Below are 24,035 nucleotides of genomic sequence, written 5' to 3'. Positions count from 1 at the left end.
TATCTGCAAATTCCTTCTGCAAAATATGCTACAAGTCTAAAAGAAGTGCTCTAATATAGAAGGTAAGAGGGAGGAAACTGAACCAGATTCTCCTACAGTCTTACAAAGCGGAGGTATTCAAAGATGTGTGTTTGCACGGCATGTATATCATTCAAGTTTATGTGATGCAAATCAGAATGTTTTACTATTACGCTGTGGTTTATATTAGTATTTTCACATCCCTTATTTATGCAAAAATATTGGAGGTACCTTAGAACACAACTCAAACTTCACGTTAGATAACAGTGAGTTAAAAAATAACTTTAATTTTAATCATAAGTCATTAAAAGGAAGCACTGAAGTTTCATTTTTAAAAATCTTTTAGAAATATTGACCTATACTAATCAGTCAATTCTATAGCCTCTGCCCAAGTTAAAACTCTTTCCCGTGCATGTATGTGTGGGGTAGCCAAAAAGAATACTTCTTGTAAATCATTCTAATTCTAGGTATTTTATATTGATTTTTTTAATCCTCATGAAAATAAGTGATATCACTCTTAAAAAGAAAAATGTTCGAACACAGAAGTCATAGTTGCATGACATTTGCTGCACCCTTCCTGCACACAATATAGTCATCATCTTTATTGATTAAACTTTTCTTCATAACCAACATATTAAAATGTTTTTGATGCTTAAAAAAGTCTTCTTTTACAGACAGACTTAACTACAATAAAAAATTTAGATAAATGTTCTCAAGCAAAAAGCCTATTATCTTCAGACGCACATTAAGGGCTCTTAGAAAAGCCCCGAGTCTGCATACATCCTCTTGAGACAGGCTAGATACAGGAGGGCTGGTTAACCCAGTCTTTCTGAGTCTAGGTTGTAATCAGGTTCCTCAAGCCCCTAGGAAGAGCATAATTGCAAACTAAATTGGAGTCTAGACTGCTGAGATGGTTTTTGGCCCTTTGTACTTCTTAGTGCCTTATAATTTGGAACCCATGAAAATGTCTACAAAAATCATGTGACCTGAGCAAGGGAAGCAGTTAGTCTTCATCTTGCACTACGAACTTAAAGAACATAAAATATCAGAGCTTTTGGAGCACTATTCAGTACCAAAGGGGTTTTTTTTTTCAAGCCTTATAGCTACCATAAACAATGGAACCACTGTAAACTTATCTTATATCAGACACTTACTACTTTCTTGAATGCGTAAGTGGTTGAAGTGAAGATGAGAATAAGCATCCTCATGGAGCACTAAGCATCCACAAAAGACATCTGGAAAGGGCTGGAAGGAACGTTAGACTCTTGCTGTCACAAATAACTGTATTATACCATTTGTTCATTCATTGTGTTCTACTGCATGATGAAGTTAGATTCTGCTTACTCCTGGAAAAAGGTAATTCCAGAATCTGTTCTGACTTACAGTCTAAGTTTATTTTTTTGGTGACTTGTTTTGCAAGGCCTGGCACAAACCCAGAAACTCCCCAGACTCCAGAAAATATTTTGAGTCACTTCATCACCATTAACTTAACAGAGTAGCAGAAACCAAGATGTCTAGAAAGAGCCTGGAAAAGTCACAAATTTGATTATCTTGTGCAAGCAGCAGATATCAACTTATTGAGACTGGGAAAAAAAGCTGCAATAGCAATTAATTTAAAGCAGGATGAGAAGAGAATCAAATGGGGAAGAAGGAAAATAAGGTACTCTGCTTTTGTTCAACAAAATGTTAGCTTCAGTTTTAGCAATAAAAAGGTTCGCTTTTTTTTTTCATGAATTAGTGTTTCAAACTTGTAATTGAGAAGCTGTCCTGGTTTCAGCTCAGATAAGAGTTAATTTTCTTCCCAGTAGCTGGTACAGTGCTGTGTTTTGGATTTAGGATGAGAATACTGTTGATAACACACTGATGTTTTAGTTGTTCCTAAGTAGTGCTTACACCAAGTCAAGGACTTTCCAGCTTCTCACACTGCTCTGCCAGCGAGGAGGTGCACAAGAAGCTGGGAGGGGGCACAGCCAGGACAGCTGACCCAAACTGGCCAAAGGGATATCCCACACCTTATGGCATCATGCTCAGCTATCAGCTGGGGGGAGCTGACTGGAGGGCAGCGACCACTGCTCAGGGACGGGCTGGGCGTTGGTCAGTTGGTTGTGAGCAGTTGTTTTTCATTTGCATCGCTTGTCTTTCTTGGGTTTTATCTCCCTCTCTCTTTTTGTTATTTTCCTTTCACTATGAATTTTTATTACTATTATTAATTATTTTTATTTTATTTCCATTATTAAACTGTTCTTATCTCAACCCACAAGTCTGACCTCTTTTTTCCAATTCTCTCCCCCATCCCACTAAAGGGGGGCAGCGAGTGATCAGCTGTGTGGTGTTTAGCTGCCTGCCAGGTTAAACCACAACAGGAGTATACAATTGCACAACGTAAGCTGGGTGCAACTCTCCGGTTGCAAATGAAAAAAATTCCCTCCTAACATAGATACAACAACTGCCGAGGATGTGGAAGTGGAGGCTGAAGTGTAAAAGAAAACTTAAGATGCAAATTATAACTATACAGACAACATCTCTGAGCTGGCCACACGACTAAATTATTTTAGAATAAAATAGAATATTTCAGTTGTAAGGGAGCTACAACAATCATTTAGTCCAACTGCCGGACCACTTCACGGCTGACTAAAAGTCAAAGCATGTTGTTAAGGGCATTGTCCAAATGCCTCAAACACTGACAGGCTTGGAGCACGGACCACCTCTCTAGGAAGCCTGTTCCAGTATTTTACCACCCTCTCAGTAAATAAATGCTTCCTAATATCCAGTCTAAACCTCCTCTGGTGCAGCTCTGAACCATTTCCATGCATCCTGTCATTGAATTCCAGGAAGAAGAGATCAGCACCTCTCTCTCTCCTTTTCCCCTCTTGAGAAAGCTGTAGAGAGCAATGAGGTTACACCTCAGCCTCCTTTTCTCCAAACCAGACAAGCCTAAAGTCCTTAGCTGCACCTCACAGCACATTCCTTCCAGTCCTTTCAACAGCTTTGTTGTCCTCCACTGGATGCATTCAAGGACCTTCGCTTGCTGGTCAAATATTTCTTCTCAAGAGCAGAAGGAGCTCACAGCAAGAAGAGCTTAGATATCTTTGGCTGGAAGGGACTTTTGCTCTTGATCATCACTTAGCCCGCAGCTACAATGACCTGAAAGAAAACTCTAAGCTTAACCTGTAGTTATAGTTAAGCCTCCTTTACTGTGGTAGTGATGGATACTTTGCATACATGCTTTATTTCTTTTTGTGTCCATGCTGGCAAGAGAACATTTAAATTTCCAAACAATTAAGCCTTTCTACAAACCTTTCTTTCCTGAAGTGTACATCAAATAACTCAACTTTTAAGTTCTTCTACTTGGAAGTAACTATATGTTCATTTTTCACAGAATCACAGAATGATTGTGGTTCAAAAGGAACTCTGGAGGCCATCATGTCCAACTCCTCCTACTCAAGCTGGGCCACCTCAAGCAGGTCGCCGAGGACCATGTCCAGATGTCTTTTGAGTATCTCCAAAGATGGAGACTCCATAACCTTCCTGGGCAACCTGTGCCAGTGCTAGGTCACCCTTACGTTCAGGTGGAACCTCCAGTGTTTCCACAAAACTGTATTTTTTCTAGAGAACTACACAATTACAAACATAGAAATTGAACTGTCACATGACAAATTGCTGATTATCAGCTGCCAGATGCAAATTCTGTGATTGTATATATCCACCTACCTCTTCAAGCTCTCCTGAAGAAACAGGATTATCCTCGTACGTGGGGAAATGGCACCCTGCTTTACAACTGCAAAACCTGCCAGTCTCCTCACGTGGCTCCACTATTCTGCAGTTTACTTTAGAGCTCTCCATCGCCCTCCCATCTAGAGATTCTTTCATACTGCATTCTAAACAGGGATCTTCGTTTCCTACTGGCAACATCCCAGCCGACTCTTCTTGGGAATCCAACGATGTTTGTGCACTCTTCTCCATTCCAGATTTTTTTAATCTGGGAAGGAATTTTCCAGATTCAAGCTCTGATTTTCCATAATAATGCCCTTCTTTTTCTGCATCTTCTTCCAGAGGTTTGAGATCTGCTTGTGGATCCTCAAATACATCTACTTGAGAAGGGACAGCAATACCTCCCTCATCTTTTTCCGATTCAAATTCTGACTCACTTCCACCACCTGGAGAAAGTTCAGATGCAGAAATTGGGCGAAAGTGAGTCCTTGGAGAAATCCGTATAGCCCTGTACTGCGTTCGATCAACACCACATATCCTGGGGTGTAAAACCTCACTGTCTGAATCGGAGCACAGAATTGACTTAGGTTTAAAACTAGGGCTGAAAGATGCAATTCCTTCTGGCTCAAAAGAACACTCAACATGAAGAACTTGTGAAAATGGATTGTTCAGGTCAAAGGAAGAGAATGAGTATTCAAGCCCTGGTTCTTCAACTTGAAAGTTACCACAAGCTCCCAGTAAGTCTTCATGGAAGATAAAAGAAAAACCCTTATTTAATCCGTTATCTCCACTCTTTGATTGTTCATTCTGTTCAAATGATACAAATGGCCTCCACAATTGCCTGTGACCAGGGGCAAAGCTGTTACCTGGAGTCATAAAAACATCTGTGCCAGCTATTGTCACTACATCAGAAGCTGCACATTGTAATAAGCTCCCTTTTGAGTGACTAGGTGGCACCACTGCCCATTCTCCGTCACTGTTAAATGTTTTGAGCTCCCCATACACACCACCAAGTATAAATGAGTTTTCTTTATCCTGGTTAACATCCCAAGGTTTTGATGGTGTCGTATAGTCACCACCATCTACTTTTGATAAATCATTTGAGACAAAGGCTCTCTTCTCTAAATTCTCCTTTTGACCCTCCCAAAGATGATACTCTGATCTCTGCACTGCTTTATTGGGCTCCTGGAGGGTTTCAGCTTTTGCTTCTGTATCCAAACAGCAGCAATAGTTATTTACATCACTTGAAAACAATTCATCTTCTATTCCTTCTATTTCTACCATCGCTGCAGAATTTCTGTCTGTCATATTTGTCCAAATATCTTTAATAACCCCTGAGCTGTAGCCATCTCCATGTGGACTGCTTTCACTACACCCTTGTGTAGTTTCATAGTCTTTACTTTCTGCTTTTTGTTCTAGCTGAATACCACAGACAGATTCTAGCTTAGATTTTTTTTTGAAAATCAAAGTGGGCATTTCTCCTAAAGTTCTAGCTTGTTGCTGGCAGGTTTCTTCTGGCAAAAAATCTATAATTTCTTCATCTACATAACTCGAAGACACTCTAGGAACTACATAATTAATATCTTCTGCATTAAATTGCGTGGATTCTTCATATGGAATATTTAAAGTCTCATTGTCTGAACGTGTTTCTTCCGAGTGTGACCATGGACTACAGGTTCTTGTTGAAAGATTGGAACAGTGTTCATTTTCATCAAAGGCACTATTTTTGGTCCATATTAGCAATCTAGACTGTGTTTTCCCAAGAATATTAGCAGTGCTACTAGAATCTGCATTTTCATTTCCCAAGTTGAGTGTTTCAAAAGAAAATGGTAAAACAGAGTTACTGCATTGCACTTCAAACACTGAAAAACAAGAGTTTATACCAGACCCTTCATTAATATCTGAAAAGAGCTCTTGATTGCCAGCAAGCATGTGTGAATTAAGCATTGTTCTGTCTAAGATGGGGGAGAATCTGATCGGAGAATCTCCTCCAAAACTTTCCCCATCTGCATCACCAGAACTAGAAGATGAACAGCACTCCCAAAATTGAGCTAAATTACTAAGGTCTTGCAAGAACCACCCTTCAGCACCAACAGAGCTGGTCGAATCTGTCCATATTGCACTTTCCCCTTGCAACTCCATTCCATCTAACACTATGCAACATTCTGCCTCAAAATCAGTTTTTTCTTTACTCTTTTGTCGAATCATATTTAAAATCCGACTCTCCCCTTGCATCGTATCTGAGGCACCAGGATCCAACATGGATTGATCAATATCCACTTCATAGAAGTGTGTTAGTTCTGACAGATGAACATCATCTAAATATTTGTCGTCCTCTGGTTGAGAACATATTGAGGTCCCAGCGAGGTCAATATCCTCATTTAGAACTGCAGGCATTTCTACAAAGTGACCATCGATGAAAGTACCTGCTGCGAGGTATGTTTTATGAATATTATTGTTGCTAATACAAAGACCATGCACTGATTCAGACAACTCTTCTACAGCCTCTGATGTTACGCCACATATATCTTCTCTGTTGCGGTACGTCGTCTCCAGCTTGCTTTTTCTGCTAAGAGGAACAAAGTACTCTGTAATCGGCTCAGTATACCACAAGGGTTCTTCTTTATATTCCTTTTCATTTCTGCTGTCTAAATACAAATCTTTTCCATCACTACCGCCAGCTTCTTTTCTTCCAATTTCTTTTAATGGCCTTTTACCTCTTTTGCACAGCTGTTTGATGGACCCGCTGCTACTGCTGCTACTGCTTCCGCTGTGGACTTTTCTATCAGCCTTTTCACCAGATTTCACTGAAAGCCTGCTTTGCCCATTACGCCCTTTTTTATTTCGAACCTCTCTTGTTTTGTGTCTTACTTTAATGCATTTCATTGATGCCTTGTATTCACCTTGATTACCACTAGAACTTGAGCCCGCCTCACTGGATCCAGACGACCAGGAGCGAGGACGCATCTTTCCCTCAGACTTATGTCGGACTTGCTTTTTGTACAAAACAGGCTTCTCTTCAACGGTGTTATTACTAAACTTGTTTTCTTTCTCATTTTTACTTCTCTTCTGCTGGGTTCTTTCTTGTACAGTGGCAGATACTTTATTACTTCTGTCTTTAGTTACTTCACTTTCACTATTGCAGTCCTTCGGAGAAGATGTATCTGTGCTAGTTGGTGGAACGGTGGATGAAGATGAGGAGCTAGAGTAAGAACATACTTTGGATTTATTCCATACAGTCATAATTTCCTGCAGGCAAACCGGCTTTTCAGAAAGAGGAGGAAATGCTTCATAGTACCTGAAAGAAAAAAAACAAAAACAAAAACAAAAACCACACCACACCCATGACATTCAGATTGTAAAACTTTAGATAGGCATTAAGATTAGAAAGTGTTACCAAAGCCACATCAAAACACTACCAATCTAACTGCCAAAAAATCTAGTTTGTTCTACATATGCGCATGCCACTCATTGCACTGTCTATTTGAATTATAACAAAGGGGAGATTAAGGTAAGCTTTAGAAGTGCTTATATTAATATATGTTTTAAAATATACTGCCAAGTAAAACAATCCCATTTTTAGGGAGTACTACACTTCACCGTAGACAGAAATTGTGGATGCTTAAAACAGTGAAGGCTTGACTCCAGATTTATTAGATAATGTAGCAATTCACTACAGTCTTCTTAAACATGTTTGATTTAGAGTATAACTGAGGAAGTCCTGAATTTCAGTCAGTTCAGTCCTGAATTTGTTTTTTAAATTCTCCTTTGTGAAACGAGACACTATCTGTTAAGTTCTACACAGTTTGATAATCCAGTTATTAAGAAAAAGCTATTGCAAAAAAAAGATGAGTTCTTGAGTAGTTTAAAATGCTTAACAGCTTTGTGCAATGGGGACAAGATTAAAATACAGTTTTCTGCAATGTTTAAAGTAGTATGTGTTTGACAGGAAAGAGATTTATAGTGAATTACATATATTTCAATGAAAACTAATTTTGAAACATTCAGAAGTCAGTTAAGTTAAATGCACATTAGCACAACCAGTTCCCTGAAGAAGGATCATCCATTTAGCAACACTTCTACTAGACTGTTGCTACCAATGGTTATTATTAAGAGATACCGAAGCAGTCATTTCTCCAAGAGAAGTCAATGATAGAACTCCTGGGTACTCCAGTAACACTGGACTCAGGTACTTGGTAACTAGTGGACCACTTTGGTTATAAAGAGTTTAAAGGTTATAAAAGAGTTTCAGTTTCCATTACTGCAACAAAAGTTTTGAACAAGATTGGACAAGGAGTAATGGTTTTAAACTAAAAAAGGGTAGATTTAGATTAGAGAGAAGGAAGAAATTTTTTACACTGAGGGTGGTGAAACACTGGAACAGATTGCCCAGAGAGGTGGTGGGTGCCCCATCCCTGGAAACATTCAAGGCCAGGTTGGATGAGGCTCTGAGCAACCTGATCTGGATGGAGGTGTCCCTGCTCCTTGCAGGGGGGTTGGACTAGATGACCTTTAAAGGTCCCTTCCAACCCAAACCATTCTATGAACCCAGGAAACAGATTCTCTCCCTGCAAGTCTAACATGTCAATGCTGCTTTAAAAGCTTTTAATTTGTCTAGTTGACTTGGTCTTAAGGAAATTAAAATACAGTACAATAAGAGTTCTCCATACAGTCAAAAGAAAGCAGTAAGGACTGACAGAAATTAAAAACTAGCCCATGGTACCAAATGCTCATATTTGAATATATAAGATTAACAGAAGAAGATGGCAGGAGAAAAAAAAATCTATTTCTTAATATCCACAAAACTCCAGATTCCCCACTAAGTTAACTTCACTGTGTTAAAGTATGGGAGTAAAAGGAGAAAAGAGAAAAGCATCTCAGATAATAATAATAAAAAATTGCATACATTTCTACTTGATCCTTTGCTGTGGGAGATAAATCAGTCTCAGGAGACAAAGAGCCTTCTAACTTTTTGTGAATCTTCTCCTCTGTTTTGGAAGAAAATTCCAAATACTTAACAGAAAAAAATCAAAAAACCAGTGTATTTTATAACAATATTTAACAAAAAGCACCAGGATTTATACCTGTAACAGTACTATATTTCCATAAACCACTGTTTAATAACAGAACAATTTATAGTCTGGTTATTATACATAAAAAAATTACAAGTTACCACCCAAGATTCAAATTTTCCATAGTTGTCTTGTTAAGCCCTGCAAATTTCACCAAACATGACTGGCTAGCAGCTGCACCTAACTTCATGGTTAGCAATGCCCCCACTGGAAGACTTTCTATTGAATTTCTAGTTATTTCGTATCCAAATTGTTATCTCCTTCTTACATTGCTACATATAAAAAAAGATTTTTCTAAAAAAATAAACAATTTAATTAAATATTTTTATGAATTGTTGCATCTAACTTTGCACTAAAAGGAGAGAGAAGTAGTTGCTCTGCTTTGAGCGGATGTAAAGGCATATTTCCTGTGTAACAGGTGACTATAAAGATTTATAATTCTTCATATTAAAATCTGCAAAATATATATTAAAAAAATGCTGAGACACACACACACACATTTTCTTTTTTTTTTCCCAAGTAAATAGTCAGCATCACCTTGGCTCAGTAAGAAAGTGTCACAGGATAGCACTATGAAATACTAAGAGCTGACTAGTAATTCCCGTTTAAAATCAGAAAAAGAGAATGGAAACAACTAAAACCGTGCTTTAAGCAGGTCAATAATTATGCTTTATTTATTGCTATTTATAGTACATGATAAGCATATTAATTTTACTGTAAGTGTCAAAGGTTGCTGCTATGTGCTTGAACAAGCATTCACGTGCAATGAACTTCCACTGGAAACACCACAATTTTACATTATGCTCTCCTCTCTGCCCTAAGCTTGACAACATAAAGTCCCCATTATCAAGCCCCTAAACCCTGGAAATGTTAAACACACCTCTCTGTGATGGCTACTTGGATGCTTTTCACAGGAATAGCTAGCATATAACTATTTTGAGGCCAATCTACTCTTTGCAAGCATCAATACACAAAAGGAACAGAATCAAGACTAATATATTTTGATTTATTTTGGTGGGGAGAGGGAATGCTGAATATGGAATATTTACTAAAAAAAGCAGGCATAGCTAGATACAAACAGTTACAGCTTTGAGGAAAATTTCATTTGTGAATGGCTATTTCTTAGGTAAACAAAGCATACTAGCCCAGAATTGCTTAAACTATTTGAATTAAATTATTCAGATGTATTTTAAAATTGCGTGGCCTGTATTAAAAGCTACTGAATTCTCCCCCACCTCCACGTCTTAGAAAGTTACACAGTTGATAAACACAATATATGCCCTCAGAAGTTTAAAGATTTATTCCTCACCTTGCTTACTCTGAAGGTCTTTCAGTCTGGAGCAAAGCTCCTCCACTAATGTTTCAATCCCAGAGCTCTGTACAACAACAAAACCACAGGAGGAAAAAAAAAAAAAAAAGAGAGAAAAAAAGAAAAAAAAAAAGAAAAAAGAAACCATAACTTACTCAAAAGAATATTCATTTTATAGAAAGATATCAAAACAGTAGACATATCTTAGCAGACATGTATTTTTCTTTTTGCATGGTAACTACGCATTTAAAAACAACAAAAATTATTACTAGGTATAAATCCATTCCTATAAATACACTAATTAGAGATCAAAATAATTCCATGAAACACGTAGATACATTCACACAAGTTTCAAACTACAAGTCACATTGGTGCATTATTATATATCCAAGGTTTTGCAAACTCTGCACTGTCACATTTACTGCGCTATATCATTCAGGATTTAGCCCAGAGGCTCAGGATAAAAGTTTAAGAATCAATTGATCACTAAGATGCATTTTAAAAAGCTACGCCTGACCCTTCTGCTTTCACAATTTATACCTGTGAGAACAGGACTGTTAAAAGAATACAGAAAATCAGGAGTGAAGGTGAGAAGAACAGTATGAAGATGAATATGTGTAGGAGCCAGGGAGAGAGAGGAAAAGCTTCCACAGTATCTTCATGCAAAACTTAACCCATAGCTTCGCCAGTTTACAATGCCCTTTTTTTTTTTCCTTTGTTCTCCTGATTAAACAGTACAGTGTTTAAAGAGACAAAAAAATAAATTCCTCCTTTATTTCTCCATATAAGCCTTCCATACGGACAAGCTTCCTTTTAAATCTCATTTCAATGTTTTTCTCACACGCATTTTCTGCTTTTACTGTCTGCCTAGACCTGTGAGCAGTTCCAGATAAAGCAGCAGCACCAGAAGAGCAAAATGCTGGAAGATACACGCACACAAAGTGGGACCATATACCACCGGCTGTCCCACTGGAGAAAACCCCATGCTATTCTCATGGAATACAAGTTTCATGCCAGCCAGTGAAATACCAACCTACAGCCTTTGCTTTTGGAAGAAAAAACAGCCGAGGAGAGTACTGTGTAGATATTAGTGGTGGTGTTATTTCAATGCTCAGGATCACGTTTGGAGAGAACACTTTGCGCTTTCCATAACCGCAAACAGAAGCTGGAATCACAGCAAGACGCAGCAATCCGAAACAAAGGAAGGAGGATGATGGACGGCCCCCGCACATTACCAGACAGCCAGGAATGGTAACGAGGCAGAACTGTGCAGCTTCTTGTGTCCTCTGTGCGCTTTCCTCAATACCAGCTCCAGCATTTTGTCCCTATCATACTTGCAGACTGAGACTTATACAAACCTCTGACAATTTGACGTGATCGTTTGTGCATACAGTCATGGAATATGCATTTTCTCCAGTGGTAACCAAGTTCAAAAAATGCATTAAAAAAGAGTTTATACCACCATGGTGACACAGCAAATCAAAGATTTAATTTTTCCAAGATCTAAGAGTTTCTCCTCTCTCCTGATTGCTGGCTAGAAATTGCTCAGAAATGTTAATATATATTGCTAAAGCACAAGAAAATATTACAGAAAAGGGAATGTATTTTATACAGTGAAACTACTTTGTTTAATTCTCTGTCAGAAACAGTTGAAAAAAAAAACATATACTGAAGCAACGACTTACATGCTAACTTCTAAATTTTAATTATTTGCAGTCAAGTGAGAAAGCAATTTTCTATTCCTAATTGCATTGCTGCACTGAAGTACTAAATATAAACCTTTACACCACATACTTAATGGAGAATGACTTAGCAATATTAAACTTCGGAAGGCATCTTCTATACCAGTAAATTTACCAACATAAAATTAAACTGTTTAGAAAGAACCAAATAGCAGAGTACTATGGACAGATCTATGTAGCTGTAATAATCATCACTTTATGCCTATAGCACTCCTGACTCCCCCCTCCTCCCCCCAAAAGGGCAACAGAGGAGGAGCTGGCCTTGTTTTTGCCCAGCTCTGCAAACTGTCTAATCAAAAGGACACCTGTAGCAAATACTCTAAATTTAAGGCATATAGATTCACTTCCTCAACTTATTTATAACATCGTGTCAAAAAAAACCAACCCCAAAACAGCAACAATATGCTCACCATTACACCGAAGAAGTGAAAACTTTTGGAATCAAACGCTTAATTTCCTCCTGTACCATGAAACTAATACTTGTGTCAGCTGACACATGGCACGCTGTCCTGCATAGCGTGCTGATGTAGCTAGCACTAGCTTTAAAAAAAAAAAAAAAAAAAAAAGCGGGGGGGAAGCCGTACAGAATGCCGAGTCCCTAGAGACCACTTAGAGACCACTTGCTCAACCTCGTACTGCAGTATATACAAACGAGCTGCAGACTTAACGTAATGAATGCCTCAGCAATTATTTCGGATATGGTAGTACTGTCCTCTGAAGATGAGATTTAGTTACTGTATTTTTCACTGTTTAAGTTAATGCATTGTAGTTGCAGCAACCGCATTGCCAGAAAGTAAAATATTCCAGGCACTGGCTTGTTTCAACAGGACACAATCAGTTAACAAAAGTAAGTGACCTGCCTGAACTGCTTTGCTTATGTTCACATTTATAGACAGTCCCCAAATAGTACAAATACCGGAGTACCTTTAAAGCATTATTCAACATGGAAGTGCCTAATTATTTTTGTAATTCCAACATGAAAGGCTTAAATCTCATTAGTATCTGTAAGAGTATTTAAACTACTCACCCAGATTTCCACTAACCTTTTTCTCTCATTCAAAGTATGAAGGGCAGCATGTCATTTTTTTAATTCATATTTTTCATTTTGCGTAACAAAACTTCCTCCACAATGAAAACATGTTTTATGCTGTTCTACTGTTCCCAAAATATTTCCTTCCCCTGCTTTAACTTACATGCACAATTCCATCAGAAGTTACTTTTTTTGGCTTTCCATCAGCTGGCTGAAGCAAGGGAAGGGTGTAATGTTACTGGCATAGGAGTGACCAAGCTAACAGATAAATTAAGCTTCTGAACTCAACCAGCACGGAGAAGAACAGTCAATCTGACTGCTGGAGTTACAGGACTAATAGGCAGTGTCTTGCCTACTGACCAACATGACTCTATTCAGAGCCAAATTAATGTAGCTCTGCATAACGAGGAGTGAGAGCAATTTAAAAAGAAACACCAAAGCTCACACACTTCAAAAAAAAAAAATTATATATATTAAAAATATATTTAAAATGTTTGATGTGTTTGGGGGGGATTTTTTTTTTTATTTTTTCCCCACACACTCACATGCACATATATGTATGTATCTATGCAATGTCAAAAATCAAAGATCTTTTTAACATTCTACTTTGGAAGTAGAGCAGTCAGAAATTACAAGTAGTAACTCATTAGCTTAAAGCAACCCAATTGCCTTCCCATGTACGTTCCCACCCCTATACAGCTGCAGAAAATGTTTCTAGAAGGTATTAAGTCTACAAATTTAGTTACTTCTGAAATATGTTTATAAATTTAAAATAATCAGTTTAATTAATTGTGAATCATGGAAATAAACCAATATTATGTACACCAAATTTAAACCCACTAAAAACTGTTGCCTCTGTTAACAGTGGGCACTGGCTTCTATATTCTGAGAATTTTTAGTAAGAAGCTGTGAAACATTAGCTCCGTTCAGATTCTTGATGAATCACTTTAATTCTTGTTGAAATTTGTCTCTGCTAGTAGGTTACTTCTGAATGTTGCAAACAAGCACCTTGCAGCCACCATCCAGGAGATTTAACAAGTCTGTCCTGAATTTGATCACAAATGTTCATGCACCACTATTATTTCACATAATTATTCTGTGGAACCGAGGATAGCATTGGTCAGCAAAATTTTTTGTTTTCACTGATCTTTCACCCCTTCCCATCACCCAGTAATGATGTCTAATTACGGCTCTCATAGTTCCATCCAAAAGATGCCATGCAGGTGCATACTTTGTTCTGCAAATCTGCGTATATGCAATAACCAAAAATTCTGGACAAAAAAAAAAAAAGGAAAACAAACTTGTGATAGCCAGTATTTAGAAAGAGCTTTCAACTTCTTAGGTACCATCAATTTATACACAGAAACTGAAAAATTCCATCAGATTATACAACTCAAAGGGAAGGCTTGGTTTTTTTTTGGGGGGGGGGGGGTGGGGGGAAGGTGTGATTTGGCTTGTGTTTTCAGAAGTTTCTTTTTCTTACTTCTAGCCTAAGGTAAGTTAATAGCTTTCCTCCAGAAAGTTTGAACTGTGTACTGTAAATATTTACTAAATATGGTTTGTTACTTCAGGCCTCTGAGATACGAGGAAAGTTCCTCATTCTTTAAGCTTTTTGAATGACAAAAGCATTACACTTCATTTTGCTTTAAAAATTAAAATAATCATTCATTTGCTTTTAGGTTTTTGAGAGCTTTCCAGCTTACACTTTTAAAACAAATCCTCATTTCATTTTCCCAGTTGCACAGAATAATTCAGGTTGGAAAGAACCTCAGGAGATCATCCACTCCAAACCTCCCCTGAAGCAGGATCACCTACAGCAGAATATAGATGCTCCTTTTACAGAATACAAGTTCAGACAATCTAGAAATTAAAGTAAATCAATATATTCAGAGTTTCAAATCATTCTTTTAACAGGCCACAGGACTCTGCAGACAGAGGTGGAACTCTGACTGTCATGTACCAGGACTGTTTTCCTGGCGTGTAGCCTGTCACCAAGAGCAGGATTAGGAAGCTGTCCTGTATGTAGCAGCTGCTAAGCCATGTGTACTGAATAAGGCACAAAACGTGATTCATTGCAACCACACATCTATTTCTATATTTTGTGAGATGATCAAAGCTAGATAAACGTTTGGTTACAAGTACTATCAAAAGGAGGTGCTCAAGAGATAGAAAGACCCAAAAAAAAAAAAAAAAAACGACAAAAAAAAAAAAAATCCCAAACCCTAATATCATCACTACATAAATAAATAAATAAAACCATTGAACCAGTGACCTCCCTGGAGTGTTCAATCCAGGTAGAGTTCAAATAAATAATACAAGGTTCCAGTTTGCATTATGGGATTTTCCTCCAGTATAAGGTGGATGACACTAAGAAACTTTTAGAGAATGTATTTGTACAACCCATTTTTGACCCTTCAGTAGTGAGAACATAATTAAATCTTTATCTTTTCACTTGAACAAATAATGATTTACAACAAAGACGTTGGATCATTCAGAAAAAAAAAATTCTATTTATTAACTTCTCTTTTGGGGCTCATGAATACTTGATTCAAGTAATCTTCAACAGATGTGTGAACTTAGAATATCAATTTCTAAGCAGACAGACCAACTTAGCATCACAAAAATCCAATCTCAAGCAATACAAAAGCAATAGGTCTCCAACAAGGAGATAAAAATACTTTCTTGCAACTCGTAGTCCTGTGTTCTGTACTAAAACAGCAGTAGGAAATATAAGTCACATATCTAGGATCAGGCTCATATTTCAGAGATGTAATTCACTATTTTACACCACACATTCTAAGACAGAGAGATAACACCATGTTATTTACTAATGCTAGGTAAAAGAGGACAACTACCAGCTCAAACTAACTTAAAATGAACATGTTATCCCTACATGTAGGTTACTAGAGCAGTTAATATGACTTCTGTTATTTAAAACAGAATTCTTGTAGCTCGCTCCCATAGCAGGCTACATTAAGATAGAAGTTATCCCCCTAAGAAAGGATAACTCCTCTCTAGAAACTGTTCTTCTTGATTATTATTCATTGCTTATAAACAAACATGCTGACTTCAAAGCCAGAAAAGACTTACTATCCCTGTAAGCAGTGCTGCGGTGAGATTTCACTTAATCACAGTACCTCACCTTGCGGATGCTGAAATGTTCTTATCTATACTATCAATGAAATGGGAGGAACTTTTAAAAGTGTATTCCCACCAATTATACAAAAGTTATTTTCTGTATCAAGTGAAATGCAGAAAGGACACTTCAAGTTTCCTCCGTAGGTATTCTGCCGTGTTAATTGAAGTTTGCTTGTGCATATGATAAGAATTCATAATGGGCACCAATCCAAATTTTTGGTGAAAATGATTGTTCTACATTAAGGAAAATGATACTCTAATAACATTGTTCTGTGATGAAACAGAAGGTATTATTTAGGAGAACTCTGTAACTGGCTTCTCTAGCATTTTCATGGTCATAGTTGTGTATCTGAAAGACTGTGCCACCCTATCCCTCCAAGATACACATATGCAAACTTTCTTTCTGTCCCAGACTTATCGGAGAAGCTGCTGGCGAGAGAACTGCCTTGCCCCATTTTACTGCCATTATCATTGGGAGCACACGCAAGGTGAAATAGCTTTCGTTCATACAGAACACTCATTTTCAGCCTGGAAGACAAAATTACCTATACTATGGGAGATACATAAATACAAGAAATGTAAGATAAGCATTCATTTACTTTTGCTGGCTTGATGTAAACTGAGAAACGAATGCCCAAAAACATGTTAGGAAGCAATTTCGGTGTAGACTAAGCTCACACAAAGAACTTCTCCAGTTCGATATAGACTTTTTCTATTATCAAGAAAGCTCATACAAAAATTGGGATAATTAAAACTTTTGTCAACTTCCATTGAAGTTAGTATTATACTCAGGGTAGCAGCTTCAGTAATCAGATAAATCAGATATGTGGTACTATGAGTATCTATTTAAATGCCCAAGTCATAAGGAAAAAGGAATTTATTTATTGTAATTATGTATTCTGTGATGCTTACCTTGGCAAGACAAATTCACTTTGATTTTCTATATAGTATCTAAAGTTATAAAACACAAGCTAATATAGTTTGCCAAAATAAATACCACATAGCTTGCTTAGTGTATGAATGGAGAAAGAAGGACAACTTTTGAAGGGAATGGATTCGATAACATACTCTTTAACCCATACAAATTAAATAATCATAGAAAAACAATGACTGGTTGGAAATAATACAACTCTACAGTGCTTTCTCACATAAGAAGCTGAGTGACCTCAGTTGTAGCTTGACTTAATTTTTCAAAACATAAACCTTGTCTAAAATTCTTCTTAGGTCCTGAAAAAATTAACATCCTTTCCTAAATAATGCCATGTGTTCTAGAAACAGGTAGTATATCCCTTTCCAGAAAGCCAACTGGATACAACCCAGAAGAAAGATAGTATTCACTGGCTTTGTGAAATGTTTTGGCATTTCCTGGAAAAAAAAATTCTGAACAATCATCCTAAGACACACAGAAATGCATACTACTGAGCTAGTCAGGATATATGCTTCAAGAGTTGTTTGGGAACTGTAACTTCCATTTTTTTTTGCTTTAACAGATTTGGACTTTTCTACAGCAACTTCAGCATTCCATCTCTCTGATCTGTTAAGATGGCTTTTACACAACTTCCTTCATTTTTGTGCTGTCCTTTACCTTTACATTAACAGTGTTCATCCTAGCACTCTGTTACTCTCCTTACAGGGCTTTTTGACTAATGTGTTTTACTTATTTTTTTAAAGAAAGAAGAATATTAGGCACTTCCTTTACACATCTCTTGTACATGTCACTTCTACTTACATGAAAATGCAGAAGTTAAATCACTTAACAAACCATCTGATGTTGACTAGCCAATTCCCTGGTACCTTAGCATAGCGGTCAGAGTGTATTACCTAATTAATATTGGCTTACATCAGAGAAGCAGAGAATAGCAGAAATAAATCAGTGAATAAAATGAATCCTAAATAATCTAGTTAATCTGGCATCCTAGGTAAGAAGAAAATAAACATATTCCCGGCGCTACGGGCTCCACAAGCCCTTTAGCACATCACTATTGCCAAGTGCAAGACATATTATGCAATACTGCCTTGGTCTAACCTGGCACAGAGATACCATAATCTTTGGAGATTACAATAGTTGGTCAGAGAAACCCATCAATAAAAATACGCTCAGATATGGAATTATAGCCAAGTGATTAACTTGGCCTGATTAGGATCTTTCTTCTTCAAATAAGGTTTATGCGCAGAACTGTAGGAACTCCATGGAAAGTTTGACAGTTCTGCACTTAGAGCAAGAAAGATGACGAATGTCAAGAAATTTTCAACAGAATCTTATTTTAGACACATCTCAAATTTCTGCTGAAAGCAAGGTACATTTGAGAATAAAAGACTACAAATTCAAATTTTTAACACTGTTCACTAGAGCGACACTTGTTCCTCTAAGTGCTCCCCCCTCATAATTCAAAGTAAGCAAAGCCAATGCTCCAAATAACAGTATGCCCACACCTGACTGCATTTCAAAGAAATTACTGTTCTGAGGTCTCACCAATTATGTTTCAGTGTTATCTCCAAGCAGCAACTTCTGAGAACAGTGGGATGGAAGGCACTGCTTGCTGTTGTCAAATATATTAGAGCAATGCCCTTTCAAAATTCACTATGGAATCTATCAACCAAGACTGATTCTTACTTTAACATGATGTACACTGTTCAATGTGGCAGTTAGCAGATTTTGAGAGCCTGGTTAGTTCAGAAATGGACCACATTCCTGAACCCCATCTCGAGGACTTGCCTCAAGAGATCAGCAGCCTTAGACACCAGCAATCTCTCAGTAGTGGAAGAGCTTATGCAGAGAAGGAAAGAGTCTGGAAGATCTGGTTTCACCAAAGCAGAAAGTAAGATACATATGAAGTAGTCTCCTTTGCTCATTCTTAAAATGTCCTCGTACAGTTCAGCAGAATAGACACTGGTTGCTTTAACTGAAACTCCAGCGCCATCATGGGGTGGAATGCCTCATGTAATACTGCAAGTGACTCAGCTACACTGTACAGGAACTGCAGCTGGACACCTGCTTGCTCTATTGAGCAATGCAACCTTTAGCAGAAAACTAGTCAGTTAACAGCTAATTAAACTTGGATTTATGACCAACGGACAGGCGACACGAGTAACTTCAATATTTTTACTAGGAAATATACGTACTGTAAAGTCTTAAACAGTAAGTAAGACTTAATCAGTCTCAACAAGTAACCTTTAATTCCACTCTTGCTCAGACAGTATTCATCTTGTAAAAATACAACACAGGTGAATTTCTAAATTCCTACTTTTTTTTACTGAACTGCTGAGTCTCAAAGATACTACTTTCTGTCTTCTTACTGAAAAGTTTCATTATTCAAATCCAAAATAATTTACAGACATCTTTTCGAAGCGATCACACAGTTTTAGGGCCTTTGATTAATGTTAGGGGGAGTAGGCAGATTGTCTGCAATTTCTCAACACGTTACTGGTTTAAGTAATTCAATATAAACAGCAGAGTTATGGTACCTGGATCTCTGTCATTTTGTATGAGTGTTAGAAGTTAATATTAACCCTCAATACCCTTTCATCCTCTGCATATTTTTCCCCCTAAAATACATCAGGCTACACAATCCTAAAATCTTAATTTAATTGTTTCCCTATTTGGGGGTGTTTTTTTTGTTTTTGTGTGTGGTACACATACATGTGTGTATATTCTTTCTACAGACACGCACAGGGTAAACTATTTCCCTTAAACACAACTTTATTTAAATACACTTAAGTTTAAATACACTACGACTTCTTGTGATTACTCTCAATAATGGAGCTACCTCAACCTTGTTTGCTGTGCTCCAACACAAAGGTTGAAAGAAGAGGTTAGGCTGGAAGAGCAAGTGTTCCATATTTCTGTGAGGATATCGGTATCTCTGTATCCACCTACTTTGAAAAAAAGGATCACAGAAGAACAGCAAAACTATAAGCAAGCTCCAGAATTGCCCACATGGACTATTGCCAGATCAGTTGCAAGAAGAAAAATCTATGAGAACAAAGTTGTTAGTTGACATATCCAACTTCTACCTATTTGAAAAAATAAAATTGCTACAGGTAAACATTTTCAGATGATTCTAAAAACAATTTAGAAAAAATCAAGTGGCATTGGAAAAAAATATTTATTTGTATCTCAACAGTTTTTATAAATGCTCCTCACTCACATGCCACTAATCACCAATTTTGGCTACAGTTAACAGAGTATCTTTTTGTGGAGATGACATAATGAACATTGCATGGGGGAGCATGAAAGCCTCAGCACAAACAGTATTTTAACATGTTTCGTAGTCAAAAACCTACTGATTATTCCCATCAGATTAGCACACAAACCTAAGTACAGAAACCAGCCAACATAGGAAATGTGTTTGAAAACCAGAAAGAAAAGATACCTTAAAAGTTACTTTAAAATATCACTAGCATTAAAGGGGATCACTCTTCCTCACAACTCCGGGGGCAGGGGGGGAAGAAAAAAAAAAAAAAAAAAAAAAAAAAAAAAAAGGAAAAACCCCACAACTATATTTCTCTCTTATGCAATACAAGTGCTAAACTACCTACAGAATAGCTTTAAGTAACAACTTTTTTTTTTTTTTAAAAAAAAGGTTTAAAGATCTCACCCTGTGTTTGAAAATACATTAAAAAAATTCTAACCTACAATTTTGTTAAAGACAACAAATGTGCAAGCTGAATTGTCTAGGCATGCAAGAAAAGTTAAAATAGCCCTGAAATAACACAATTTTGCAGCTTGCAGATTATAGGTTAATGTTAAACAACACAAATCTAACAAGGGAGCAGGAGTCAACAGAGGAAGTTACTTGTTCAACCTTTCACATCACACATCTTTTTATTCTTTCAAAACCCTTGTTGAAGGGTTTCTTCCTTTCTTCTTCTGTTTTAGATTAAGTGGAGGCAGATCAGGGATTTTTAATAAGTTTACCTCCTTCCTTTTTCTTTTCAACTGGATTTCTCTATATGAATTTAGTGATCAGTGATGTTCCTTGATTTTCAGCTATGTGAAGATGCATTAAGACAGTAATTTCTAAAGCTAAAAATGGAACACTAGTATTCCTGCGGTCTATGTATGAGACTACTACTTTTTGCTGTTCATAAAATGAGTATACAAAGATAGTCATATCCTCAAGAAAAACATTATTTCTTGCAATTATTTCTTCATATTTAGATTAACTTTTACGGTAGTCAGAGTGCTGACCTCAATATTCTATAACTATGAGAGCAGAGCAAACTACCCACAAAATTATATTTTGCATCACTTTGTTAGGATACTAAGTAGTGGGGAAACAGGAGTTCAGAAAATTCTCCGTTATCAATTAGCTCTTTAGTAACTTAACAAATGCCCAAGTAACTTCACGTACAGTAAGCCAGGATACGATGGCAGTGCTGCTGAAGGTGGTGGTGGTGGGAATAACTACACAAATCTGCCCCACTTCCTTCGTTATTCTTGGCCATGTATCTTCCCCACTCTTGTTGGCACAAGTGTCTATGCTACAAATCTGACCAGGAAACCTCTCTGGGTTAACATTTCCTGCACCTCAACCAGGTTAATACCAGGAAACTGATTAAATTTCCCAATCCAGTTCTCCACACAACCACACAAATGCTTGTGCAAACATAAACTGTGACTAGGAAGCTGTATGGAGCAATAACGCAACCAGGCTGCATAGGCGGGGTAGAGTTTCTTCTTACAGTAGTGACAAATCAGAGTATCTGTAGTTCTGTAAACTGAAAGACAGACTTTCTCATTTCTTCTGTCTGAAAAATCTCCCTGGAGAGCGTTTATTGACCTCTGCTACAAATTATTTTTTTTCTTTTTTAAACATTTCCTTTGATAGTCTCTCCCTTTCTCCATTTTTCCATTGAACTACACAGTATCTGCTGCCTCTGGTATCTTCCTTCCACTTGTTGCCTTCACCTCTCCTCACCTTCTCCAGTCAGTGCACTTCAACTCCACGTCCACTCAGTGATGTAATCTGGAAAGTGAACAGTTGCTACATTGCATTTGATTTAGCAATTCTGGATTACACATACACCATGCACAAAGCAAGATGGCTTTCTGCCCAAATATTCAATGCCTTACTGCTCACACATAACACAAAGTAAATTTTTAATTTTAAGAAATAACTTTATGCAAAGCTTTGTGGTAATTGCAACACAAACTGGTGCATTGCAACTGTCCCTGGCGAGAAGAGGTGAGGGCTTACAGAAACGAAAGCATGATACTACATGGAACAGAATCTTTTGTGAAATCCTGCTGCCATATACAGATTTCATAATTTCTTAAAGAAAAATAAAGAACTCTCAGAGAACTTTTGGGGAATTTCCATTTTAAGAAGCCACAAATTAGAAGATAAGCATCACAAGCTAAATATATCTAACACAAAGAAGGGCATGAAGTCTTAAGAATCTGTTAAATAGTCCAAACTTACTTCATCAGAAGCAGAGCGAAGACACTGGACAGCAGCCTGTTTTTTCATTTCCTCTAGTGTTAGATCAGAGCACTTTTTCTTACTCTTTCCCCATTTCTTGTAAGCTCCCTTTTCCCAGCCCAGGAAGATGTCATTCTCCTGAGAACAAAATAAAGACATTACATTATTTAAAATAAATTAATATCTCAGTACTATAGCAGAACAAGACTACAAATAATATACTTTTCAAAATAAAACTAACCTCACTCTATCTTTTAAAAACTACTTTTTTGCCAGATAGAAGATTAGTTTGATTACAGAAAATTTGCACTTACTGTTTAGAAAAGCACGTCTTTTTTACAGGACATGGAGGCTACTCATACTTCACTACAATAATTTCCAATTGCAAAGCACATCCATAAAGATCATTTTATGACCAACTTACGGTTGAACATATTACTGTAATTTACACAAAATACGTTAGAGAGTTTCACTGATCTCTGAAATAATAAGGATGAAAAGCAAGTAGTTGAGAGTTAGGATCTAACTTAAGAGAAAGCTAAAGAAGCCAAAAGAAGAAAATGCAATGTTATATCCCAAAGCCTTCAACTCAGTCTCACAATGAACATCATTATGACTAGAGAGTGCCTATCTTAAAATGAACCTGAAATAATTTCAGAAGAAAATTAGACACTAGAGGGTGGGGCTTGTGTTCCCATACATGTAAAAACATTTAATTAAGAACAATAAAGTCAAAGAAGAATGATATTGTATTGTATGTGATCATCTGAAGATACATAGCATCCGTGTTTATGTTGCTTTTCAGAATTTACAAGATTTACTATTAGACTTGCTTATTCTTCCCTGTGCGTTCACATATATAAACATGATTTCCCATGTTCATCTCATCAAATAAATATTTTGACTATCAGAAAAATAATATTTAACATTAATGTACACTGGTCTAAAGGATCATCTTCAGAGATATTCACAAACACCCAATGCGTGTCCTGTTTCAACCTTTTCAACATACCTGTACTGCTTCTAATAAAGTCCAGGCTGAGGCCTACCCTGATTTAAACCACCTCTCAATTCCCCATGGCTTCAAAATAAAGCAAAAACAAGTTGTCAGTGAAAGCAGTTGTCTCTGTGCAATAAAAGAGTAAGATGGGGGAAAAAAAAAAGGGGATGGAGAGGGACTAACCACCTTCAGAAGCAGCCACTGAAATGGCTGCCGTTCCTGATTTTACATGACCGAGTCCTTCAGGAAAGAGTAGAGCAATTTATTGAATTTATTTCTGAAAGTCTTATTTGATCACCTAAACTGAAGAAATTTAGTTCTGAAAGAACAAAAAGCTACCAGTCACTCAGTTTTTCTTAATACTTGTACAAGTATACTCATTTTAAAAAAGGAATTTGAACAGGCTACTACTGTTCTGTTATTAGAAGGACTACGAGAAAGAAATGATAGAAAAAAATAAGAAAAGTAACATTCTCAGAAAATAAGTTCAATAGACTGTGCACATCTACGCTCCATTTTTTAAAAAATAAATTCATAAGTCTTTTCCAAAATCACAGTTTATATATTTCTTTATACACGATGAGGCTGTA

At 37.0% G+C, this 24,035-nt stretch overlaps 1 protein-coding gene across 5 annotated transcripts in view; it reads right to left on the bottom strand.

Moving 5' to 3' along the window:
- Window positions 1–24,035, bottom strand: part of KIAA0232 (KIAA0232 ortholog) — a 70,363-nt gene that overhangs the window by 13,297 nt on the left and 33,031 nt on the right. For 3 of the 5 annotated variants that reach the window (XM_086747373.1, XM_086747374.1, XM_086747375.1), the window contains exons 3-6: window positions 22,446–22,583; window positions 10,111–10,177; window positions 8,636–8,717; window positions 3,730–7,027 (exon numbers count right to left, since the gene is read on the bottom strand). In XM_086747373.1, coding sequence (XP_086603499.1) covers window positions 3,730–7,027; window positions 8,636–8,717; window positions 10,111–10,177; window positions 22,446–22,583 — 3,585 coding nt within the window. Of the gene's footprint in view, window positions 1–3,729; window positions 7,028–8,635; window positions 8,743–10,110; window positions 10,178–21,941; window positions 21,990–22,445; window positions 22,584–24,035 lie in introns of those variants that run through there. The other 2 variants (XM_086747377.1, XM_086747376.1) reach the window with 2 other exon arrangements.

Source organism: Chlamydotis macqueenii, chromosome 4 (assembly GCF_036417535.1).
Source record: "Chlamydotis macqueenii isolate bChlMac1 chromosome 4, bChlMac1.mat, whole genome shotgun sequence".
NCBI classification, from domain to species: domain Eukaryota; kingdom Metazoa; phylum Chordata; class Aves; order Otidiformes; family Otididae; genus Chlamydotis; species Chlamydotis macqueenii.
This window is presented reverse-complemented; position numbering and strand designations above follow the sequence as displayed.